This window comes from Rhipicephalus microplus, unplaced genomic scaffold (genome assembly GCF_043290135.1).
Source record: "Rhipicephalus microplus isolate Deutch F79 unplaced genomic scaffold, USDA_Rmic scaffold_34, whole genome shotgun sequence".
Lineage (NCBI taxonomy): Eukaryota > Metazoa > Arthropoda > Arachnida > Ixodida > Ixodidae > Rhipicephalus > Rhipicephalus microplus.
The window spans coordinates 702703-729731 of NW_027464607.1; the positions used below are offsets into that span (position 1 = coordinate 702703).

The following is a 27029-nucleotide window of genomic DNA, read 5'->3' on the forward strand; positions in this document are numbered from 1 at the left end:
AATATAACAAGACACAACGTGTTTTAAACATATCGAACACGCTGTCTACTATTAGCCGCAAAGTTCTGGAGTGCAAAAAAAAAAAATTTTTTTTATGTTTGCTCCATAACTCGAATTTAAGTGTGAGATTGAAACTAAATAGTGTGTTCCACAAAATAAAAGGAGCCAAAAAAATCATCATTAAAAAAAAAATTACTTCAAAGAAGCGAGCCTATATCTGAACGGCGCGTTTTTGTATTTGTTCCTTAATTGTGATCGAACACAATTTATAAACTACGTTTGCGCTTAGAGATAATGTAAACAGATGAAATTTATTCATCACCAACACGTAATCACTGCGCTCGCGATGCTGACACAGACGACCTAGTGCACGTGTGTTGCCTCTTGCTTCTGTGCGAATCCCGACGTTTCGCAATTACACGACCGCAAGCTATGCGCGCATGTTGACCATGCACACAAAGCCAACAGCCATCTCAGACCTGTGCTTAATACGCGTTAAGCGGCTACAACTGCCGCCACGGAAATTGGCTGCGAGATCGAGCAAAGTCGCTGCCTGGCAGTAACTGGCTGAAGAGGCGAAGCGTGGATTGCTCCGTGCATTGTCTGCTAGCCACGTCGTGTTTCTATGTGTGTGTAAGTCATGCATGTTCTGAAAGTGTGGTTTGTCTGGTCATTTGAGCGCGAGTGTAACTGTTTCTACATATGCCTGAAATGACATACGAAAGCATTTCGTCTTTGTCAGCTGCTAATGTATTGTAGTATGATCGGCGAGTGCAACTTTCCAGAGCGCTGTTTATTGTCGTCGTACCCTTTATTTACATGAATAATTTCAGAGTGAGCGCCGCTTTCTGTTTCAAGCAAATTGCAAAATGCTTTTGGCGTCCTCTCAAAACAGGAGGACTAATAAATGGTGTGTGATTACAGCGTTTTATAGCAATTTGGTTGTAAAAAAAAAAAAAAAACGGGCTCTAGGCCATGCATTTGCACGCTGTTAGTAGGTGTACATCCGCGGCCATGTCTGTGTAGAGCACATGAACAGCCAGTTTTCGCTATGCGGGGCGAAACCTTGGGGCAGTATCAGACTCTGACGTGGTCAGCCTGACAACTAGGCCATGCATGCTCCTGATACACTACTTCAGAGCCCGAAACTGCCTCAAGGTTTCGGCCTGCACAGCGAAAACCGGCTGATCGAGCCCTCTGCACAGGCGTGGCGACGGCTGTACAACTACGGCATTGTAGTTTATTGATCATGCCAGGAGCCTTAGTTGTGTTTATCTGGCCGTGGTACCACTACATAGAAATATTACTATCACATAAACTGTGACACAACTGTACTTAAAACAGAGTTACTGTGCACAACCGTGTGCTTATTTTAAGAAAGAACGCTTTAAAGAGCCCAGACGTTGAAAATTAATTCAGACGGCATGCTTATATATAATGTTGTATAACTTCACTGAAAATTTCATCGTTTTTACATTGTCTTCAGAATTTGTCTGGCATTGTTAATGACCAATGGAAGGCAGTGGTCATTTTTGTCTGAAAAAAAAAAAAAAAACATGCTTGTCCCGCTAACGAGGCCTTTGTTGTAGCACTCTCATGCACGCAATCCATCGATGAAAGCTTTCTGCTGAACTCTCATATAGGATTTTTATATTTTTTCTGGTGCAAGAACATGTGCGTACACGTGGCAAACACAGTGTAGCACAAAGTGCCATCAGCTACTAAGCTTTTCTGACTGGATTTATCGACTGTCACACATTTCATGGAGGACAGAATGAGAGGGAAAAAAAATCGTATGTGTATAAGGTCTGAATATGGTACTGAATTTAATCTCACAAATATGCAGGCTTTCTACGATCTTTCTTTCTCTCTTTTTGCTAGTATGCATGCGACAAAGATGTAAATAAGTAGTTCAGTCATGCTACAGCAATGTGTAGCAGGCAGAACACAAGCAAACCATGTACAAACAACACAGCAAAGACGTGGTTTAATGTGAAAGCATGAAGAGAGTCACCCAGGGTGAACATTCCTATGAAAAGCAGAATGGTATTCACTCGCGGGTAGTGTTAACGTTGCATAGGCATCATGCACAGATTCAGTAGAAAAGAGCGTAGATATTAACAGTAAACGGTAGTCAATGCATTTTATCTGCCGACAGTCAGCTCAGACCGCACGCAATGAAGCGCCACTGCGTGTGTTTTATACGTGCTGCCAACCGCCTATCCACACTTAAGCAGCAGCTGTGCTGCCACCTATAGCCCGATCTCTCAGTGAATACTCATGCTCACCTGTCCCACGTTTTCACAACACGCAAGTCTAAATTCCTTGCTCTCTCTTTCCCATTTCACTTATAGCTTCCGCGATGAGAAGCTGTGCATGAAGACACACCGTCTTTCTTTTCACAATCGCACACTTTTCCTTTCACTAACAGCGTTTCACTAACAGAGCAGTTCTCAGCCCTCTCCTCCTTTCTGTTTTCATTGAAAGTGTTTGGTAGGATATAATTGTTAATATGCAGCACTAATGATTGCTTGAAATGAACTCCTCTAAATATTTTCACCTATTTGCTCATTGTGGAACTCTTGGCAAATGAATAAACTTCAACAAAACTGTGTCTGTGCCATTTACAGGGTGGCTAACACCACCCCTTTTCTCGGACCCTTTCGGTAATAGTGCACTATATAAGGTAAAGGAATATCTGGGACTCCTTTTTGATGAGTGACTTAGAATGATAGAGTAATTGGTAAGTATTCATCTTTCAGAGGCAGGGCGTCCAAATGCAGAGCCAAGAGAGCTGTTTGTGGTGTCTTGATTTTTGTCTCTTGTTTCCCTGTTTGCACACCCTTTCTCTGAAACATGAATCACTAACAAGCTTTCTTGGAGCAAACTTATTAAAACACTATGCTAAACTTCTAATGAATACAGCACTAATCTAGCCAATTCGTAAATATGTATCAGTGGTGTAGAATCCCTTTCAAAAAGTTGATATTTAGGAGAATAATTCTGCTTATTTTATGTGTTGTAATATTGAAATATTACAACACATAAAAGCTTAATTGTAGCTTAAAGGATGCTACAATTCAATCTTCTCGAGTAACATCAAACAATAAACTGTATACTCTCAGTGGGTGAAGTACGCACTATTTGTCTTGAGATTGAGCTGTTTCATCGCCTGGTGGCCACTGGCTGAAGCGCACCTTTTGTGGATTGCTCCCTGTGTCGTCTGATAGACAAATAAGGCTTATAGACGACGCAGGGATAACAGACAACGTCTGCTAGCCAAATAAGGCAAGTAGAAGTACGTCATGTTTTGCCTCAAAGGGTGGTTTGTCCTGCTCTTTTAGCACAAATTTAACTGTTTGTATATTTGCCTAGCACAGACGCATTTGGTCTCGCTGGACTGTATATGCACTGCAATAAGATCAGTTCGTGCACTTACTGAGAGTGCTGTGGATCGTCATTGTACCTTGCGTTGGCGAGAATCATTTCGGTGTAGTGCCGCTTTGTAATTGAAACACATTGTAAAGTGCACTTGGCGTTGTCCCAAACATGAAGAGTGCTAAATATTGTGGTGCTGCAATGTTTTAGCGACTCACTGATAAACAAAGTTTTGTATTGTTGTTAATTGTCTATAACAGTGACACTTTTGCTTATTGGCTATGTGATGAGCTTTAGTTGTGCTTGAAAAAAACTTTTATTGTACGGTCCTGGTCCCCCTACAACAAAATATTTGAGTCTAGTAAATTATGCACTTGGGTACCTACTTAAATTGTCTCTTAAAGAAAATGGAATGACTTGGAGGTGATTACACTTGGGTCACTAGGTGCAGTTTTAACATTGGAGAATTTCCACACACACACCCATGCTTATATTTGGGTTTGCTTTAAAGAATCTAGATGGTAAGGATTAATCCAGACGGTGTGCCTCACAATTATGTTGTATAGTTTCAGGCAGAACGTAATTTTTTTACATTACATTGAGAGCTTTTGTGGTGTTGTTAGAGACTGATGAAAGGAGTGGACGTCATTTGCTTAAAAATACTTTTGTCTCATCAAATAGCCCCAGCTTTGTGGCATCACTGTCATCCAGATAATCAGATTGTGAAAAGAGCCTGCACCACTACTGTATCGCAGGTATCCAGATAATCAGTTGAAAAAAGCTGCTTGCTGAACTGTTACCTTTTTTTATTAAACTGTTGTTGGAGTAAGAACTAGAGAACTAGAGCCTTAAAGTGCTGTCAGCCACATTAGCTTTTCTGAATAAACTTATTAACTGTCGTATGTTCATTTCATGGAGAATCGACTGGGAAAAGCGGATGTGCATTCATATTTATTTTAGCTTGTGGCCCAAAAATATAGGATTTCGTTTGTTCTCTCTCTCTATTTTTAAGTATCCAAGACCAGCATGCGTGAGGCATAAAATGAATTCAGTTATGCCACATCAGTTCGCTATAGCCAGGACAAAAGGACAACACTTAAAAATAAAAATAGAAGAAATGTGACAAAGTGTGAAAACCCTTTTCAATGGCACGATAGTATCAATTGGCAAGCTTCAGGGATTCGCTCGTCAATTAACGACACACGAGTAGGCTGCAGTCATCGCATTTTATTTGCTGAAAATTGGCTCACACTGCTCACAAAAAGAGCCACTGCATGCATTTATATTTGCGTTCTGCCAGCCGCCTATTCACATCAGCATGACATTCAGTATTCGAAAATAACTAGAGGGAATTCTGGCCCCTACAGAGTTCAGCGACCATAGGAATTATAGGGAGTTCACGGATTTGCTCAGTCTTTGTACTTGCAGGCCTCAAACACTCTTGTGGCTTGGTTCGTTGCTGTGTTTCGGTTTTGTTTCTTTTGAAAGAACTGTCGGTTATAAACTTTGCGAGCTGACTTGAAATGGTGAGCCTCAAAGGTTAAAGTATTGAAGTGCAACTGCTCAACATTTGTCGATTGTCGTTTCATGACTAAACAATTTAAAGCCAGGCGAAGCCTACCAGAGCTAAAAGTAGGAAAATTAGACAAATCCATGTACTACACATCATTCCCATGCAAATGACGCACGAAAACAACATACACAGGACGAGAGCAAACTAGCAACGTTTATTGTTTGACACTTAACGTGCTGTTTAAACAAAAGCGATGATGATGATGATGATCAAAACTTCATTACTCCTAAAAGAGGGGACCGGCCGAGAGGTTGGTTACGCTGCTTAGAGGAGGTCAGCGTGGATACCTTGGGACACCGCGGCCTCCAGTGCGCGTGAGATTACCTGGCGTTGCTGTGCCGAGTCATTGATATACAGAAGGGACTCCAATGTATCTTCTATGTGAGAAGCGTCAGCGTACTGTGGGCACGTCCATGTCATGTGTATGAGGGTGGCCGATAGAGTATCGACCAATCTGCCAACCAAATTGGTCGCCTTCTCAAGCGCGTTGCCAACAAGAATGCAGGCATGTGCGAATCCAACCTCCTTCGACTGGTTCAGGCATTTGTCTGCACATGCATCACCTACGTGGCTCCCTTCCTCCGCCTTACGCGCACTGATATCGATCGCCTCGATACTTCGCTTCGCAAGGCATACAAGACCGCCTTAGGACTCCTGATGTCCACTTCTACCTCCAAACTTATGGCCCTTGGGGTGTCAAACACAGTCAATGAGCTTATAGAAGCTATCCTTATGTCCCAGTACCAGCGGCTCTCACTCCCGCATGCGGGACGTGCTGTATTGCACCAAATTGGACTCATCCCCGCGCGGGCAGCCACCACTTACCAAAATGTACCAAACAAAAGCGAGGCACGAAATGCAATCGCAGGTCCAGGTATGAGTGTGAACAAGTGCCCCAGTTGTTACTTCGCTGCATTTGAAAAGTGCACTCTTTTCGCAAACGACGCCTGCCCAGCGAGTGAGATGATCTTTGTGCCCGGCAACTAAATGCAATTGTTCTAGTCAAAGTCGAAAGCACCCGATTCTCCCTACCGAAGGTTAAGGGTGCGTGCACAAGAATATAACCGCCCTCTCTTGCAGGGCAAAGTGCACATGGGAGATAAGCGGGCATCGTGACGGCTTGGGTGCCAAGACGGCTTTTTTTTTTCTTTCTTGAGTTTTTATATATATATATATAGGTACGTTTACATATATGGTGAATGACGGCATCAGAAAACTAGCCGAGACTGTTCATATACGTAGTTGCTATCACAATAAAAAAAGCAAGACTGAACATCGTCAGAGGCTACACGTTGCGTATGCAGTGAAACTATGCACGCGCACATGGCGCGCACATGTCCTTTCATTCTTTTTCCCCTCCGCATCATCGCGCGTCTTCTGAGAAGCAAGGCGTTCGTTCGCTGTGTTGTCTGCTAGCGTGCCGCTCTGGTAGTCACGACGGGATTTCAGAACATGAGTTCGTAGTGCTCAGGCGTTGTTAATATAAAGTGGAACTAAATTAGCGCTTGTTATTCTGAAAAGTTCGGTATTCTGAAGTACGTGGCAGTGAAATAGTTTTACATTGAAACCATTAGCAGTCAGTACGAGATTTTTAAAAATTTTGTCAATCTGAAAAGTTCTTTAAAGTGGTGTTCATTCTACCGAGATTTTACTGTACAAACAGCGCAACCCAGAAGTAGTTGTCGCGTAACTACGGAAGCAATAAACAAGGAAAGGAAAGAGCGCTGACTTTCAATAATGATTTAAATAGTGAAGTACTGTACGTCGTATAGGTAAAAAAAGAGAATGGGCGTGTACAGAAGGAAGCAGTTAACAATCTCTGCGATACAATGTCAACAAAGCTCTTGTCACTTGTTGATTGAACTGGAAACCAGTACGCAGCTTAAACATGATTGAGATACGCAATCTCTTTTTGTTATAGCGCAACTAATGGGGAACTTACACATGTACCATTAAACTTACTTATGTGATAGGCCTCAATTGTTTCATGCGTGGCCTGCACGTGGTACTTGCCTATTACCTCGCATTGCTCAAACAAGGGCATGCAGTCGCTTTCACGGCAGTGGATTCCGAGGTGTCCTTGAACCACATTGTGCACATTATTGTTATGCTCCCCTAAACAGTCATTCAAGCACCTTCCTGCTTGTCCTATGTATTTCTTACAGCAGGATAGTAGAAGAAGATAGACGACACCAATTGCACAAAAAACAAAGTGCGTTCTGTATTTCACATAGCATCTTACTTTATTTGCAGCTGGATGATTCATGAAGTTACAAAGTTTTGAAAGCTTTTCCAGGGCGGAAAAGAGAACAATGATGCCAGCGCATTTTTTTTCAACCTATGCGAAACGTAAGTAAGAGACTGCAATGCAATTCTTAGGAACCGACGCATTTTGAGGCTGACATTGCCTTTCTTGATATTTTTATATGTTTCAAAAGCTTTTTTGCAACAGCAAAAATTAAGGAGTTCAAGTAACCAGTGCTTAAGAGGCGCTCGACCTGTGCTTAGCAACTGCGTTGCATCGAGTGTGGGCATGACGTCCTGTGGTGTACACGTATCCCGAAGGAGTACGGCCACCAGTGTGGGTCCGGTCTTAGCGAGCCGCAGGGCACGCGTTAACCGTCGCTGTGGCGAAAACACGATACTGCTCAAAGTCGCAACACTTTATTGTGGCAACACCAAACGCAGTACAGCCCGTTGCAAAGGCGCGGCGGAAAAGCAAATAGGCTTATCCACGCCACGGGCATAAAAGTACTACACAGGGTGCCACGAGCACGTCTCTGCGGTAAAGGTGATCCACAGACACCGGGACCAAGGCCCGGTTGCTCGAGCGAGGGCAAAGGCGCTCGCGTTGGCTTAAGAGAGAGACGGGTCGGCGTAGCTAGGCCACCCACTAGGACACTGTACCGCCCTTCGGCCGTGTGTATGCAGTGGGGCAACAAAAGGTGAGCGTTCGCCTCGGGCTCGAGGCGCCGTCAGCGAAGTCCGACGGGCCCCGAGCGATGGGGGTCGACGGACAAAAAAGATTGCGTGGCTCACCGTCTGCAGTCCCAAAGAGTATCTGTCTTCCCGCTCCCGACACAGTGCGCGAAAACCTCTCGGGAGACTCAGCGGGCGGCGCCACAGTCAACATCTGCTACCGGGTGAGGGGGTTTAAACGTCACTCCGCTCTCCCAGCGCGGCAGACAGCAAAGGACGGCAGACATGTCGGGACATGAGAACAGCAGAAAAGGCGACAAAGCCCGCGCGAAGGCAGCGGGCTAGCCTCAATTTCCACATTTCCCTCTCCTAAATTTGCCCTTTACCGGTCTGCTAAAGGCAGCCGGGCGTCACCCATGCAGTTAAAATGACACTGCTATGAGCGACAGCTAACCTCAGTCCAGCCCTATTACTGCTGCTAAAAAAAATGATGACAAAGGAGAAACAAAAACACAAATAACAGAATAAACACATCACACTATAAAAACAATGGCGAAAGGGAGCACAGGCAAGTGGGACTAATGTTCGTGGTGCTGAAGCGGGATAGAGCATATGAAATGTCGAGAGCCTGGTGCCAGCTTTTTTTTATTATTATCATTATTTCTACCCCCCCCCCCCCCCCCGCCGATAGCGTCCACTGCACGGAGGGGCGGAAGGGCGTGACCGTGTCCGCTGGTTGCGATGCCCGAGTGTGAGGTCAGAGGCAGGGAAGGGGCTCACTGATGGCTCTTTGCTGCTCTTGTTTAGCTGCGAGTCCGACGAACGCCGCATCGGTTGTTGTTCGGAGGCCCCGCATTTCTGGCTCGATGACGAAGCTGGGACGTTGCGGGAAGCTGGGCCTCTCCAGTGATCAGGGAGGTCGAACCAGAATTGGCTGCGAGGCGCCCTGGCGATAGCTGCTTTCAGCTGGCCTCGCGCAGGAGCCATGGTGGGAAAGGCAGCAGGGCTTCTTCGGCGACAGCCGAGAGCAGAACACAGCCAGACGGTCTGACGTCAGTGGGTCAATTCCCCCCTCCCCCCCAGCACCTCCAGTGTCCGCGTCGATGGGGGCAAGCCATGACGCACTCTTCACGGGCACGTGTTGAAGTGTCACTGAGTTACACGCGCACAGAAGCACGCACACACACACCGCCGACGGCTGCGCGAGCGTAGGCGCAAAGTGTCCTTCGTCTCTCTCTCCCGGCAAGCACCGACACTCAAGGTCACATACAGCTCTTTTCGCGGTAGACGAAATGAACACGGGAAAAAAAGTAAAAACAGAGCAAAATGACACTCAACATCTGGCCAAAAGAAAATAAAAAACATAAAATTCAAACAACACTTATTGTTAGACAAAAGAAAAATGAAATACACATGAACACTAAAAAAAAGAAAAACTGGCAGCAGACTGGCCGGGGTCAACTTCTTTACGATAAAAGGCTGTAAAGAAGCTAACCTATACTGAGGCTAGGCAGTAAACTGAGGGCCTTCGGTTGCCGAGAAGTCCGCTGTCCGGCGCGAAATCACCAAGGTGACCGCTTCCTCAGATTATACCGGTCCAGGGTTCGAATGCGGTCCGCCGCTCCGGGTGTGCCCCGTTGTTTGCGCGAAGTGCCGCTGGGCTCTGGCGCGAGCTCGTCAGACCGTGAGACAAAGGGTTTCAGGTCTGCGATATGGGCATGGTTGAGTTTTCCCAGATGGGGATCTTTCAGCAAGTACGCGAGTGGAGTGCAAGCTTTCTTCACTCGGTACGGACCAAGCCACTTAGGAGCGAGGGAGGTTGAGAACCCTTTACTGGCATCGCTAAAAGCGTGGTTACGCTTCAGGACAAGATCGCCCACCTCAAAAACTAGGTCGCGATGCTTGCGGTCATATTGGGCCTTCTGCTGTGCCCTGGCCGACGCCAAACTTTGCCTTGCTTTGCAGAAAGCTCGACAAAGCCTGTTCCGAAGTGTCGACGCGTAAGCAGAGCAGTCTGCCGGCGTCTCCTCGTCCTCGAGCTGGCATTGAGTGACGTTGGTCACCGGATTTGCCAACTCCCTTTCAAAATTTAAAGTGGGCGAGAAACCAGTTGAGCGGCTCTCGGATGTTCGAATAGCGAAAGCGAGTTCACTCAAATGGTCTGCCCAGTCCCTTTGACTTTAGGCAAAGGCCGCCAACATCGGTTTGAGCGTACGATTGACGCGCTCCGTCAAATTGGACTGGGGATGGTAGGGTGAAGTGGTGCAGTGATCGATTCCGAGGGAACGGCACGTGACACCAAACACCGGAGCGGTGAAATACGAAGCATTGACAGGGATGAGCCTTTCCGAGAAGCCGAACCGGCAAAACACTTCCTGCAGCTTTTCAAGCACCGGTCGCGCTGTCACTTTCCAAAGTGGGAAAAGTTCCACCCATTTCGAAAAGTGATCAACGACTATCATCAGGTGAATGAACCCCTGCTTACTTCTGGGAAATGGTGCCATTAGATTGCAGGTGGCCACTTGCCACGGCTACCATCAGGTGAATGAACCCCTGCTTACTTCTGGTAAATGGTGCCATTAGATCGCAGGTTGCCACTTGCCACGAACACTCACTGGCAATCGGTTTCATCAGACCGGGCGGTTTGCCACCCCTTGATTTCACCGTTTGACAGACGCGGCAAGAACGGGAATAGCGAAAAATGTCTCGCTTCATGCCGGGCCAGGTCACAACGCGGCTCAGTTTTTCAAAAACTTTCGAGCCACTCCGGTGACCGGCCATGGGTTTGTCGTGAGAGGATCGCAATAGTGTGGCTCTCAGACTTTTGGACATAACCACCTTAAACAGGTCGACGGACTCGTCGTCAGTGGCTATATACTTCAGCAGGAGCCCGTCATGGTCCAGCAAATATGAATCCGCCGAGGACTGAGCGACACACGCTGGTTCGAGCCCCTATTTCCGCCCGCTGCAGGGCAAGCAGCGTCCCGACGCTCCGTCTCGTCGAGACAGTCGCTATCGGCGCCCGCTGCAGAACAAGCAGCGTCACGGCGCTCCAGACCGTCGCACATTTCGCGACAAAACGGATCACTATTGCTTGGCCTTCAGAAGCTCTTCTCTGCTGAAAGCGATGCCCATTCTCTCAAAATGGGGGAGTCTGGTATCGCGTCCACACAGGAGCGCAGCAACAACCGCTTGAGTCGGCGTTACGGCGTTATGGGTCTGCTCTCGGCCTCGTGGCCTTCGGAAAGCTCGGCCGCTTCGCGGTGCGCCTCTTACCTGAATAGCAGCCAAGGTTTGTCTGCATGGGGACTCACCCTTCTCGCCGAATGGCGGTGAAGCTGCTGTTTTGCCCCCGACGCTTGCATGTGCTAAGGCACCGCTAGCGGCTGTCGCACCTGGATCAAGGTCCTCGGCCGACAATGGGGCACGAGATAGCGCGTCAGCTACCATGTTGGCGCTCCCCTTTCGATGCTGCACTGAAAAGTCATAGTGCTGTATCAGGAGAGCCCAGCCCGCCAGCCAGCCGGCAGGCTCACGGAGCCGCATCAGTTAGCTGAGCGCACTGTGATTCGTTTGCACCACAAATTTCGTCCCATCCAGATAGACGTCAAACTTCCGCAGTGCAAACACGATATCGAGGCACTCCTTTTCGGTCACGGAATAAATTTTCTCCGCAGAGACCAAAAAGCGGCTGGCAAAGGCCAACGGCTGCAACATGCCATCGTAATCCTGTAGGAGAACAGCTCCTAAACCCAGATCGCTCGCATAAGTTTGAGCAACGAACAGTCTGGTCAGGTCGGGGAGCTTGAGCTGCGCTGTCTCCGCTACGGCGCTTGACAGTCGGCAAAACGCCTCCTGCTGCTCAGGTCCCCATTGCCACTCAGCAGACTTACCCAAGAGCTTGCTCAAGGGCACCTGCAGTCGGGCACAGAATGGAATGAAGGAATAGTAAAAGTTGACCATTCCGACAAAGCGGCGAAGGCATGGTACGTCCTTGGGCACGGGAAAGTTGAAGATGGCTCGAAGTTTCTCCCGATCCGACTCTATGGAGCCTTCGCCGAGTGTAAACCCGAGCAACTGAACACGGGTCTGCACTAATTGAACCTTAGCGGGGTTTAATGTCATCCTGGCGGTCCTCACCCTCTGGAGTACATCGGCAACACGGGCCAATTGCTCTTCGAAAGTTCGTGAATAAATCACGATGTCGCCGAGGTAGCACATGCAGTATGAGCACTTTGCTTCCCCGAGGACGTGGTCCCTGAGTCTTTGAAACGTCGCAGGAGCATTGCAATGACCAAACGGCATACGAGTAAACTCGAACAACTCTCTTTGGGACGTGAATGCAGTTTTACACTGGTCATGGTTACCCATCCGGACCTGTAGGTAACCTTTAGAGGCGTCAAGCGTGGTAAAGTACCGTGCATCACCCAGGTTACCTACGATGGAATTTATCGTGGGGAGCGGATAAGCATCCTTACGAGTCACTCCATTCATACGGCGATAGTCAACGCAAAGGCGATGACTGCAATCTTTCTTAGGCACCAGCACAATTGGAGACGCCCAGGAGCTAGACGAACGGCGAATAATGCGAGCCGGAAGCATGTCATCTAGCAGCCCATCGATAATCTACCTTTTGGCGAGACTGACGGGCCTGGGGTTACACTTCATAGGAAGCTAGTCACCAGTTTCGATCACATGGCTCACTAAATTGGTGCAGCCAGGTTGATCGGTGAAGAGCTCGTCGTACTGGCATAACAGTGTCGACAAACGAGCCTTCTATGCTTCATCCAACTGAGTCGCGCAGGCGACCAAAAGATGTAGTGCCTCCTCGTGTCATGTCGGTTGATTCACACAGGGGTTTCGAGCCGACGAGCGCGGAACGCCAGGGTACGACCCCGGAGTTAGCGCACGACACGGTTCGTGCCGCGCCTCTCGTTCCCGAAGGGGATTGTGAGGGGGCAAATGCGTTGAACGGGGGCTTGGCCCCGAACTCTGTGCAGGGCACGTTTCCGAAGCTTCTGCCGCAAAGGCGACGGTAAGCGCCGGCGGGCTGATGAACGGCTTGAGTTGGCAAAATGGGCCATCACGATAGCCATCATTCGCAATGTCCACAACGATACCGGTTTTAAGGAGAAAGTCCCGACCGAGAATCACTGGAACATTGAGCCCTGGAAGATGAACAGGATGGCAGCTTCTCATTCGATCTCCCCATCGGACAGTCAACTTTGCAGCACCTGCCGAATGGGCCACGCCTTTCGCAAAGGTGAATGTCGTTCGGCTGTCCCGCAAGCGCATTGAGTGCTTCTGCAAGTGGGGAAACACCTGTTCGCCAAACAACGAGGCGCTAGCGCCCGTGTCCAGCAAAGCCGAAAGTTCACGGCCGGCAACTGTGGCCGGAATGAACGGCGCGTGCGTATCAGCAAGAAAAGTGCTTGCCCTGCACGCAGAGGGAAGAAGCAAAAGTTGGGTCGCTCGTGCATTCACGAACAACCTGGAAGCCCGTTTTCCTGCCTCGCAGGAGGCCTGGATCTGGTGCATTCTCTTGCTATGTGCCTTCGTTCAAGGCAGCAGGAACAGCGCACTCCATCCGGTCTGTATTCCCAGACGGAGCAGCCTCGAGCTGTCGTGATTGGCTCACTACGTTATCGCAGAATACGTTCCTGCGAGCCGCACCTCCCACATTTTGTTGGGTCGGAAAGCGTCCCTGGGTGGAGGTTTCAGGTGGAGCAGCGCAGGCTGCCAGCCTTGCATGCGTAAAGGGGTCAAGAGCGTGATCGCTCAACTCCCACGCACAGCTGGTTGCAGCCGCAAAGGCGGTTCCGAGAGGCTGTTTCCGTTGGGGAAGGGTCATGGCCCCTCTTCATGCGCAGCGCGGCTCAAGGGCATCGCTGGCTGGCGGCGACGGGCGATAGGCATGCGCGGCGAGAATGTCGCCTTGGATGCGCTTCGCATCGGCGTCCAGCTCCTCCAGCTCACGAAAGCGGCCGCCGCGCAGGTATGCCGAAAAAGTCGGATGTGCCTGCCGTATCACCCGTTCGACGCGCTCCTCGTTCGAGGCTCAGGGCTCAGCGATAGAAATAATTTCATCCATCGCACGTACATACTCCTGTAAAGACTCGTCAGGAGCTTGTGTACGGAGCTCGAGCTCTCTCCGCATCTTACTTTGGTAGTCAGCAGGTAGGAATTCGTGCAAGGTTTACTGCACGGTAACCGGTAAGCCGATACCATCTCGCCGCCGTGTCAGTCAGTGCAGCTGGAACAACACGTTCGAGCACCACCTTATCATCCAAACCCATCGCTATCTGATAACGTGACAGAGTTGAGGTAATCTCGGGCGGTGAGCTAATCACCGTATATGCTGTAGATTGGCAAAGGCAACATAACAGCGGGGTGACCGCTTTTTGGACCAGCCGAAAGCATTTGCACAGCTCCCGAAAGTGCTTGGATCATCTGCACGACGTTTTGCAACAGCGTCTGCATCATCGCACCGGCTTTGTAGGAAGTCGTTGGTGCGTTAGCGGCACGGTCGAGCGAAGGTGAGCAGTCGCCCAGCTCGATTAGTGGGGCGGTTTCAAACAGACCACCACCCTGCGTGCCATTCCCAAAGCAAAATAGGCTCCTTGTGGGATTGGCCAGTTGTCGAACCAAAGGTGCACTTGGTGCGGCTATCATCGACAATTCATGCGCCTGCTTAGTAGCGTTCGAAGTGTCGGTTGCACGGCTGGTGGCGGGCAAAAGTCGGCGAAAGCCAAGGCCTGCGCCCCGTCAATTCCACACGGAACCGACTGCGAGCGCTGTGCCGACGAACTGCCATGCATGCTGAAGGGCGCATTAGCAGTCAGAGGCGCTTGTGCGTACCGTTCGGGTAGGGCAAGAGGCCCATTCCGAAACGACGCACCATCTCGAAAGGGAGCGGCTAGGCGCCTCGTGTCGTCACCGCAATAGGGGGTGCCGACACGAACGGGTGCTGAAGGGTTCCTGTCAATAGATGCAATGCCCTACTTGTGCAACGCAGCATCTGCTAACAGGGACAGCGGACAAAAGTCCCTCAAAGCAGCCATGTTGCAACGAGCACGATTCGCGCAGGCGAACTGACTCGCTAAGAGCAGTCAATAGCTAGAGCTTTTAATACTGCGTTGGGTGCCAGTGTGGTGTACACGTATACCGAAGGAGTACGGCCACCAGCGTGGGTCTGGTCTTAGCGAGCCGCAGGGCACGCGTTAACCGTCACCGTGGCGAGAACACGATACTTCTCAAAGTCGCAACACTTTATTTTGGCAACACCAAACGCAGTACAGCCCGATGCAAAGGCGCGGCGGGAAAGCAAATAGGCTTATCCTCGCCATGGGCATAAAAGTACTACACAGGGTGCCACGAGCACGTCTTCGAGGTAAAGGTGATCCACAGAGACACCGGGACCAAGGCCCGGTTGCTCGAGCGAGGGCAAAGGCGCTCGTGTTGGCTTCGGAGGGAGACGGGTCGGCGTAGCTAGGCCACACACTAGGACACCGTACCGCCCTTCGGCCATGCGTACGCAGTGGGGCAACAAAAGGTGAGCGTTCGCCTCGGGCGCGAGGCGCCATCAGCGAAGTCCGACGAGCCCCGAGCGACGGGGGTCGACGGACAGAAAAGATTGCGTGGCTCACCATCTGCAGTCCCGGAGAGCATCTGTCTGCCTGCTCCCGACACAGCGCGCGAAAACCTCTCGGGAGACTCCACGCGCGGTGCCACAGTCAACATCCGCTACCGGGTGAGGGGGTTAAACGTCACTCCGCTCTCCCAGCGCGGCAGACAGCAAAGGAGGCCAGACATGTCGGGTCATGAAAACGGCAGAAAAGGTGGCAAAGCCTGTGCAAAGGCAGTGGGCTAGCCTCAATTCCCACATTCCTAAGAGCGATAACGAGGCAAACATTAATGATATCGTTTTACACCAGTTTTTAGTGAGCTGAGTGGAAAGGTAAAAGGGGTTTTTCATTTCTCCGTGAGAACAGCCAGCACAAATGATTGCTGCGAAAACAGAGTGTTACGCCTAAGAAGGTAATCAAATTACCAGACGTAAGTTGCAGAGGATCCGAGTGATTTTTAAACAAACTTAGAAGACTAGAGACAACAACTTCAATATCGGCATCCGAACAATCAAAGAATACTATGAAATCATCGACAAACCTATAAGCCTTCACAACAAGAGGCAAGTCGATATTTTTTTTGTCAGCGCTCTTTTCTGTCCTAGTTTATTCCTTCTGTAGTTGCGCTTTAACTACTTTTAGGTTGCGCTGTTCATATATTCACTCTTTGAGACAATAATACATTTCTTTGCTGGTATATATTTTGTGTATTTTACAGCCTGTGTGACATTTTGTGTTGATAACTTATAAGCGTAATGTTTTCAGCGTATATATTGCCACGACATAGTGCCTGCATTTAAATAACGCGCCCATCACCACGCGCACAGAGACATACATGGGCGCCGTCTAGTGTTGCGCAGAGACGATGATGATAACACGAGAACCCAGCTGGCCCCTGCTGATGTGTGCCACGCGCTTGGGACACTTCTTGAAGAAGTAGAAGAGGAAGACATCTTGCCGTTCTGCTGTAACGTGCTACGACCATAGTCCCTTTGAGTTGTGGGCACAGGTTCGCCCTTTAATAAATACGTTTTGTTATACCCCGAGTCCTTCAACATCGTTACATTTCTGGTGGAAGTGCTGGGTAATGAATCAAAGCCCTACGAACGCAAGACAGCGTAGCCCCGACCACCAGCCAGTTGATACTGCGGAGCCGACACCTGTGCATCAGAGGACCAGTCGCCGTCTTCGAGGTGATTCACCAGAATTCAGCCCACTCCACTTTACGCCAAGGGGAACTCAGTCAATGGACGCCGCCACCATGACAAGTCATGTAACACCAGCCCAAGTGGTGATAAATCAGCCTCACCAGCCACCAGTATTTCATGGCGACTCGTATGAAGACGTAGAAGATTGGCTGAACCTCTTTGAGAGAGTGGCACGTTTGAACGGTTGGGACGAGAGAGAGAAGCTCCGCCGCGTATACTTTGCTTTGGAGGACTTCGCAAAGACGTGGTATGAAAACCATGAAACCTCCTTTACGACCTGGGATGAATTTCGGCGACAAGCTCTGGCGACTTATGCCACCGCGGATCGCAAAGAAAAGGCGCAGGCTGCGCTTGAATCCAGGAACCAACTCACCAACGAAAGTGTCGCAATGTATATCGAGGACATGATCCGCCTGTTCAAGCGCGCAGATACCCATATGACCGAAGACAAGAAGCTACGCCACCTCATGCGTGGGGTGAAGCAAGAGCTATTCGCTGTTCTCGTCCGCAACCCACCACGAACAGTTGCGGAGTTTCATACGGAAGCGACAGCCATAGAGAAAACGCTAGAACAGCGGGCTCGACAGTACAATCGAGACATAAACTATGGACCTGCCAATGTCTTCTCTGGACGCCAGCGAAGTGACATGGACGCTCTGCAAGAACTCATCAGGTCGGTGATCAGGGAAGAGCTCAGCAAGTTGCAAGCACCTCACACTACAGCAACACTGTCTGTAGTCGACGTAGTACGAGATGAACTGAGGCAGATGATACGTGAGCCGGAGCGTGCGCCACAGCCGATCCAACGCATACCAACGTACTCTGAAGTACTCAGACAACCCGCGGCGCACACCAATGCAGCAGTTACGATGGCCTCTCCTTGCCCACAAACGGTACGCAGCGCACCTCGTCCACTGGAACCGACGGCTACCTACCTGCCACGAGCCCGTGGTGTAGCTCGCTACGTGGATCAAAGGCCCCGGAAAAGTGACATCTGGCGTGACCATGAGCGCAGGCTTTTGTGTTTCCATTGTGGGGAAGCAGGTCACCTGTATAGGTTCTGCCCTTACCGACAGGCAGGATTAAGGGGCTTTCCGTTGTATGCACCATGCCCTCGAAATGGTGAACGGCCAACCGAGATCGAAGAGTACTTGTCCGCGCGCCAGAGCCCACTCACTCCACGCCAACATCAGCCAAGATCGCCGTCGCCCAGGCGTTACCGATCACCCAGCCCACGTGCTTCTTCCGCACGGTCTGGGCACCGTTCTACAAGCCCACACCAGGAAAACTGAAGCAAGCGACCTGTGGAGCTGAGGCCGCTGATAACGACAGTTGCGAAGATCCTCCATCGCGGTTTCAAGGTGACGATGCTATGTTTACAGAGGATAAGCGCAGCAGTGCGAAGATTACTTCAGATTTGCGGTTGAAAATAGACGGATACGAGCTGAATGCTTTAGTTGACACCGGCGCTGATTATTCGGTAATGAGTCACAAATTGGCAAAGAAACTGAAAAAGGTTGTAACAAAATGGAGTGGGGCACAGATATGCACGGCAGGTGGCCACACTATTACACCGCTCGGCAGATGCACCTCAAGGCTCGAAATAAGAGGCTTTACTTACGTTGCTGACTTCATCGTGCTGCCGGACTGTTCAAGAGAGCTTATACTAGGAATGGATTTTCTGCAAGCCAATGGAGCCATAATTAATCTGCGCAGATCCAGTGTAACGTTTTCGACAGAACAAGCTATGTTGGTGGAGGAATCGGAAAAGCAACGTCTTACTGCCCTGCGCGTTGTTGATGATGACGTCACAGTGCCACCTCGCTGTAGTGTAATGGTGCTTGTTGAAAATAAGGCATTTTGTGACCACGAAGGAATAGCGGATGGAAACGTAGAGCTATTTTTAAACAAAGGAATTTGCGTGGCAAGGGGTGTTGTTCACTTAACGAATGGCCGCTCAGTTGTCCTCCTTACGAATTTTGGGAATGAATGTCAGCACATCGCGCAAGGTATGGCTATCGCCTATTTCCACGAGTTCTGCATGACAACTGAACTATGCAGTTTAGCGACAACGCCAACCACTCCACAAGAGACCTGCAACGTCGACGCATCAGTTAACGTCAACCATAGGCTCCCAGAATATCAAAAGAAACGATTGTTTGCCCTTATAAAAGAGTTTTCGGACTGCTTTTCAACGTCCTCTAAGGTGCGACGAACGGCTATTGCAAAACACAGGATTATAACAGAAGAAGCCACGAGACCGATTTACCAACACCCATATCGAGTATCGCAAAAGGAAAGAGACGTCATCAAGAAACAAGTGGAGGAGATGCTTTCAGATGACGTGATCCAGCCTTCCAGCAGTCCATGGGCGTCTCCCGTAGTGCTTGTTAAAAAGAAAGATAACAGCCTTCGATTCTGCGTCGACTATCGGAAACTGAACAGCGTAACGAAACGGGATGTATACCCTCTGCCGCGTATCGATGATACACTCGATCGACTACGGAGTGCGAAATACTTCTCCTCCCTTGATCTCAAGAGCGGATATTGGCAAATTGAGGTGGATGAGCGCGACCGTGAAAAGACGGCATTCATAACCCCAGACGGACTCTACGAATTTAAAGCGCTTCCATTCGGCCTGTGCACAGCGCCAGCTACGTTTCAGAGAATGATGGACGCTGTCCTCGCGGGACTGAAATGGCAGTCCTGCTTGGTGTACTTGGATGACGTTGTCGTATTTTCCGCTACATTCGACCAACATCTAGAGCGACTCCGCACAGTATTAGAAGCCATTCGTTCAGCAGACTTGACCATCAAGCCAGAAAAATGCCACTTCGCTTTTGAAGAGCTTCGATTCCTCGGACACGTTGTCAGCTCCGACGGCGTTCGGCCAGATCCCGAAAAGACAGCTGCCATCGCGAAGTTCCCGACACCCAAAGACAAGAAGTCAGTACGTGGCTTCCTGGGTTTATGCGCGTACTATCGGCGATTTGTGGAAAATTTTTCGAACATTGCTGAACCACTTACTAATCTGACAAAAGACGAGGTGCCCTTTAGGTGGGAAAGTGAACAACAGGAAGCATTTGATGAGTTAAGAACACGCCTGCAAGCCTCTCCAATCCTCGCCCACTTCGATGATACTGCCGAAACTGAAGTTCCCACTGATGCGAGTAACGTCGGCCTCGGAGCCATTCTAGTCCAGCGGCAAAACGGCCAAGAAAAAGTGCTAGCGTATGCCAGCCGCAAGCTTTCGAAAGCTGAGACAAATTACTCTGCAACCGAAAAAGAGTGTCTCGCGGTCATTTGGGCCATAAGTAAATTTCGGCCGTACCTCTACGGTAGACCATTCCGAGCAGTAAGTGACCACCATTGCCTGTGTTGGCTGGCGAATCTTAAGGATCCTTCTGGCCGACTAGCAAGATGGAGCCTTAGGCTACAAGAGTACGATGTTACTGTGGTATACAAATCTGGGAAAAAGCACAGCGATGCCGACTGCCTGTCACGCGCACCAGTGGAGACGAGTGAGCCGGAGGAAGAAGACTTCCCGTTTCTAGGCGTCGTCCAGGCATCAGAAATCGCTGAACAACAACAAAATGACCCCGATTTGCTGCCACTTATACAGCGTCTCCAAGGACTCAACGTTAAAGTCCCGCGCACTTTATCCAGAGGGCTCCCTTCGTTCTGTCTTCGGGAAGGGGTCCTTTACAAGAGGAACTTCAAGCCTCATGGTGACAAGTTTTTACTCGTTGTACCTGCACCTTTACGAAACGAGATTCTGCACGCATGTCATGATGAGCCAACATCTGGGCACATGGGTGTCAGCCGTACATTCGCCAGAATTCACCTAAAATACTACTGGCCAAAACTGTTATCATCAGTTCAGCGCTATGTGAAAACTTGCCGTGAGTGTCAAAGACGCAAAACTCCATCCGTGAAACCTGCAGGCCTCCTCCAGCCAATAGAACCACCGCATGCCCCATTCCAACAAGTTGGTATGGATCTCCTAGGCCCGTTTCCGACATCGACTGCACACAAGAAGTGGATAGTCGTAGCCACAGACTATCTCACTCGCTATGCTGAGACTGACTCGCTGTACACTGCAACATCTCTTGAAGTCGCCAAGTTCTTCATCAACAACATAGTCCTCAGACATGGTGCACCCAGCGTGGTAATTACAGATCGTGGCCCAGCTTTTACTGCAGACCTAATGAAATGTCTGATGCGAATGACCCACACAGACCAGAGAAGAACTACAGCATACCATCCTCAAACAAATGGCCTAACGGAGCGCTTGAACAGAACTCTGACTGATATGCTTTCAATGTATATCGACGTCGAACATAAACTGTGGGATGAAATCTTGCCCTACATCACGTTCGCATATAATACAGCCGTTCAAGAAACAACGCGAGTGACACCATTTGAACTTGTATTCGGCCGAAGAGTCACCACTCCTCTGGATGCCATGTTACCACTGAATGATGAAAGCAGCAATCCACCTGGCCTAGACGACTTCCTGCAAAGAGCCGAGGAAGCACGACAGATGGCGAGATACAGAATACGCCGCCAACAACGTATCGACTCCTATCGGTACAATCAGCGTCGTACCGCAGCGCATTTTCAATCAGGTGACAAAGTATGGATATGGACCCCAGTGCGTCGGCGCGGACTTTCTGAAAAACTTTTTAGCCACTACTTCGGGCCTTACGAAGTACTCCATCGTGTAAGCGATGTAACTTACCAAGTCAGATCCGCTATACACGGGAGCTCAAAACGCTGCAACCCTACAGAGGTTGTACATGTAGTCCGGATGAAGCCGTACTATGAGAGATCACCGGAAGACCAGTGACGCCTACGCCTACCACGAATCTATTCATTGCCTGACGCATCGGGACGATGCGTGTGAGGAGGGGGATTATGCCACGACATAGTGCCTGCATTTAAATAACGCGCCCATCACCACGCGCACAGAGACATACATGGGCGCCGTCTAGTGTTGCGCAGAGACGATGATGATAACACGAGAACCCAGCTGGCCCCTGCTGATGTGTGCCACGCGCTTGGGACACTTCTTGAAGAAGTAGAAGAGGAAGACATCTTGCCGTTCTGCTGTAACGTGCTACGACCATAGTCCCTTTGAGTTGTGGGCACAGGTTCGCCCTTTAATAAATACGTTTTGTTATACCCCGAGTCCTTCAACATCGTTACAATATATGTTAAAGTAAAGTTTGCTTTGGAAATAAGTATCCGTTTTAGTTATTCAGGGTTTGGTTCAATACTTGAAGCTGTATTCATTGTAGGTCATTTTACTAAGCAGTGTTTGGTGTCTGCATTGTCTTCCCAGGACCTGGTCAAGCTGTGACTTTGTGCTCTGAGTGGCAGCTTCATGAGGGCCGAGTACACAGTATTCGATGGGTTTCTGATGATCCACCGGCCTACCTGAGTAGTGGGCCAAACGGAGTCATGGTACGTTTTGTGTAAAACTTGTGGAGGCAGGGAAAGCAGGACCGTACCGCATATGATATCTTTAGGTTTTTCTCTAACATTTATGAACTGGATGCTTATGCAAAACGTTAAGTACTAATCCTGAAAAATAGCGGTTTTGAATGAAAAAAAAAGGTGGCTCTGATGGTGACATGCCATTAGACACAGTTGCCATCAGATTCCTATTTCCTAATGAACAAAAATGAGTTGTATCTAAAGGAGGATTTACTCCAGGGAGGTGCCGGTGTTTGTCCTCTTTCGAGACATGCTGAATCAGTTATTTTTTTGTGAATCTAGTGTCAAGCATGAAGACAATAAAAAAAACAACAGTGAACATGATAAAAGCAAAAGACAAGACGTTCTGGCTAATTTTAATTTTTTTTGTGTGTGAACAAGACCCCCTTAAAGGAGCCGAAGTGTCTTGCCTTTTGCTTTTATTGTGGTCAGTGTTTTGTTTTAATTGTCTTCATGTCTGCTTTTCACCAGATGGTTTTTCATTCAACTATATATAGTATCATGCAGACGTTCTTTATAAAGAGTGTGGTAAGTTTGATTTCATATTTCCGTGTGATGTCTTGCTCGGCAGTTCCTCTCTTTTGTTTAACATATTCTGTCACCAAGTGAGAAGTGTGCTAGTTATCATCGTCTTGAATGCCTCTGAAGTTTGACATGGGGAACTTCCAGTGAGATGAACCCCATGCCTTTTTTAACCAACTTGAGAGAACTATAGAAAGCCAAAGATCACATCACATCACGTCGCTTTCTTAAAGACCCCTTAAATAGTGTTACATAAGAGGTGGATGTACAGTACAGCCAGGTAAAGTCACTCAGTAAGAAAGTTGTTTACATTTTCCAAGAAGTTTGATGGAATAGTAATGGCTGTAATGGGGTGAGAAGGACAATTCCAATCTGTTGTTGCTTGGGGGAAAAAGGAAGTGGAGAAGTGACAGTGCGAACACGTGGGCGTGACACTTGCAGTTCATGTAAGGTGGATGTAAGGTGGATGGTCGAGATCACTGTGAAAAATTTTGTGCAGTAAAGATAGCGCGGCAATACCATGACCACGACAAAGATTAGATAAACTGGATTCAGCTCGGTAATGATAGATGGAATGAATGAGTCTAGCATCTCGGTTTTAAACTGCTTCCAGGGCAGAGGCGAGGTAAAACTTGTGTGAACTAGCTCACACAAGTTTCTTACCTTGCCAAGTTGCAGCGCTCCGAGGTGTTTTATTCTCTTACCTGGATATCTTTGACGTTGACGACCGTCCCCTGGGCCGCGCAAGTGTCATATGCCACCGCATCGACATCGGCGACGCCAATCCACTCCACAAACACCCTTACCATGTGTCTCATGCTGAGTGCTAAGTTATAGGGGAGAGCCACGCCGAGGGAGGCGCTGCAGAGCCTGGCGCTGTCAATCAATGCGGGGAGAAAACTGGTTACTCGAGTGTTTACCCTTTCGCTGTCCCCTTCAACCTGCCTTGAAAACGCCTTGCTTTGCTCGCACGCTGCACGCGTTCTGCACATGTTTTTGAGAGTATCGCGTCACGCGCGGTTATGGTGTATACGCTTCTGCCCGCGTTTAATAGGATTGCCGGAATTGAGGATTTTTTTTCGTGGGAGCAATTTGATAAAAGGGCAGCGTCTGCTCAGCCATGTAGCCGATGTGAAGCAAATTACTGGTGGGTGCGAGAGGCATCTCTAGCAATTCTGAATCACTTGAAAGCGTGACATCGAGCAAAACAGAGTTCTGTTCATCTTGCATTGCTGGGTAATCTTGAGCAATACCTTGCGGCACAGCCTGCTCCACGGAATTTCGTGCTGATCTGGCTGGCCTCACAGAATGACGCTTCCACCAAAGCAAAATAAAGTGGTGGAGAGATTAGATCGTGCCGTTCACAACAACGTTCATACGTTGGAGTTTTTTTTTTTGTTCAGATATTGTACGGTGATCAACATTGAGCATATCTGTAGTACGCCAGATATTAATATTTTTTTATCATCTTCAAGTATAAAATGTACAAGTCTGAAAATGAGTATACGTTTAAGGGTTTTCCGTGATCCTGTTAGTAACGCCTTACATTCAGAAAATAAAACAAGTACTGCATATGAAATCAAACTCTATGAAAACATGTACGATGGCAAAATGCCCCATTAAAAAACAGTAGCAATTGTGTCCATCTGTGTGCACAGAAACATTTTATACGAGAACTTCACGGAAATAGCTACATATGAAAACTTATTGATTAAACATTTTTGCATTGTCTGTTGCTTGAATCATTTTTACTTTGTATGAAAACTATCAAAAAAGCAATGTGCCTATTACTAACCGCGTTCCAATCTTACTCTTAAAATGTGGTGGTGTGAAAGTGTCATGTTTGATCAAAACCCTATTTTAGCTTTACTTGATAATTGCGCATACGCGGAACGAATTCTCGCTGAGCTTGAAATGAGGAATCAAAAGTCATCAGAAAATGGTTTAAAATGCATGAATAGTTATGCGCAGCACTGCCTATCATACCTCTGCGCCGTTCCTGCGTGAGGTGCCCGTTTATTTTAAGCCGCATGAAACACTGTCAGCACATATTAAGGGTGCAGACTTGAGTCATTTTTGCAGTTTCTCACAAAATTTCTGCTACAAATCATTCTCCAAGCTTTTGGCAACCACACACTTTCGTCAGCACTGTGTAGATATAAAAAATATATAACCACACGTCCCCAATACCACATGTGTACACAGCTTCAACTACTACGTCCCCAACAATATCGAATAATAGTAGCAGCATAAAATATTTCTTTGCAATTTTTCAACAGTGCTCTAAAGACGGATGTTGAAAATTTATACTTTTAAGATGGGGACGTGCATCTCCCAGTAACTTGATAGATTAGAGGAACGGTGACGCAGGAATTAACACCCGTTATTTTGAATGCATTGTGCGCCTGCTAATTTTTATGAAAAAATTGTTTACTTGCTTTTTTCAGTGCACTGCTTTAATCCATTTCCATCGTCTGCTTGTTTCGTACCAGCGGTTTGGAAATCGATAGAATTTCACTGGTGGAGTCAACCCCTTCATGTTTGCATAGTTATTGTGACAGTTGACGACGCAGCAATAGTTCCCCCTTTTCTGTTGGGGTGACATCGGGGAACGAGGGACGTTTCACGTGCAGCGCGTGCTTCGCAAATGAGTGGAAGCCAAAGGTAGCGGAAGGGTCGGAAGACTCTACTGTTGTGCGCTTTTTTTGGCAGGGGAAAGACAAGCGCTGGCGTCGGCGGGCAAACTTGAGCGGGTCTCCCCTATACTAACGCAGGTCAAGAAAATGCTCAGCAAAGACGTCATTGGGCCTTGATCGAGTCCTTTGGCATCCCCTGTGGTCTTAGTTAAAAAGAAGGACAATACCTAGCGCTTTTGCATCGACTATCACCACCTCAATCAAATCACTAAGAAGGACGTTTATCCTCTATCCCAAACAAGGGCTAAGCAATCCCGCTCAGTGATAGAATAATTTTTTTTTCTTGCGACAGAAGGCAACTAGCGGAAGCTATTACACGGTTGGAGCCATTCTGTATCTGAGCGAGTATAGCAGCAATGTCATGGTCACTTGCATCAATGCGAAGCTCTGTTCGAGCGGCTGGATCAAAATGAGCCAAGACAAGTGGCGATTTGAGGGTGGTAATGAGCGACGCAAAGGAATTTTTTCGGTCCTTCCCCCAAGAAGAGGCCTTATTATTTTTCAGGAGATCCGTGAGGGGCCTAGCAATATCCACGAAGTTGAAGACAAAGCGGCGGAAGTATGAGCAGAGCCCAATAAAACTTCGAACTTTTTGTGTGAAACGCGGAACTGGGAATTCTCAGACTGCACAGACATTGTCAGGGTCGGGTTGCACACCAGTGGCATCAACAAAGTGGTTGAGTAGTTTAATCTGCCGGCTTCCAAATGCGCATTTCGATGAATTCAGTTGGAGACCAGCGCAACGAAAAACGCCTCGAATTGCCGAGAGAAGAGACAGGTGGCTTTCGAAGGAGGGCAAGAAAACGATTACATCGTCCAGATAGCAAAGGCAGGTTGACCATTTGAAACCACGGAGAAGAGAGTCCATCATACGTTCAAAAGTAGCCAGGGCATTGCACAACCCAAAAGGCATCACCCTGTATTGGTAAAGGCCGTCGGTTGTGATGAATGCTGTCTTCTCCCGGTCGTCCGAAATTTGCCAGTATCCAGATCGAAGGTCAAGGGACGAGGAATAGTTGGTGCCGTGGAGGCAGTCGGGTGCATAATCAATTTGGGGTAGAAGATAAACGTCCTTCTTAGTGATTCGATTGGGGTGGTGATAGTCGATGCAAAAGCGCTAGGTGTTGTCCTTCTTTTTAACTAAGACCACAGGGGATGCCAAAGGACTCGATCAAGGCTCAATGACGTCTTTGCTGAGCATTTTCTTGATCTGCGTCTGTATAACTTAGCACTCAGCATGTAACACACGGTAAGGGTGTTTCTGGAGTGGACTGGCGTTCCCGATGTCGATGCGGTGGCATATGACACTTGTGCGGCCCAGGGGACGGTCTTCAACGTCAAAGATATCCAGGTAAGAGAATAAAACACCTCAGAGCGCTGCAACTTGGCAAGGTAAGAAGTTGCCGGATATCATTTTGTCGAGGAACGTCTCATATTGCGGGTTGATGACAGGTTTCGCCACAGTCTTAGTGTCAGGGGTGAAAGAACAAATCGAACATTCATCCAGGGTGGAAAGATATGCTAAAGTGATGCCTCTGGGAAGAACTTTGGTCGACGTAGAGAAGTTCAGAACAAGAAGTAGCGTCGTGTTGTTAGCAATATTCACTAT

The 27029-nt window shown here is 48.4% G+C and overlaps 1 protein-coding gene across 12 annotated transcripts in view; it reads left to right on the forward strand.

The window, feature by feature from the left end:
• LOC119162985 (tRNA (34-2'-O)-methyltransferase regulator WDR6) overlaps positions 1 to 27029 on the forward strand; it is a 996048-nt gene that overhangs the window by 423738 nt on the left and 545281 nt on the right. For all 12 annotated transcript variants that reach the window (XM_075884507.1, XM_075884515.1, XM_075884512.1 and 9 more), the window contains one exon: positions 22048 to 22169. In XM_075884507.1, coding sequence (XP_075740622.1) covers positions 22048 to 22169 — 122 coding nt within the window. The remainder of the gene's footprint in view (positions 1 to 22047; positions 22170 to 27029) is intronic.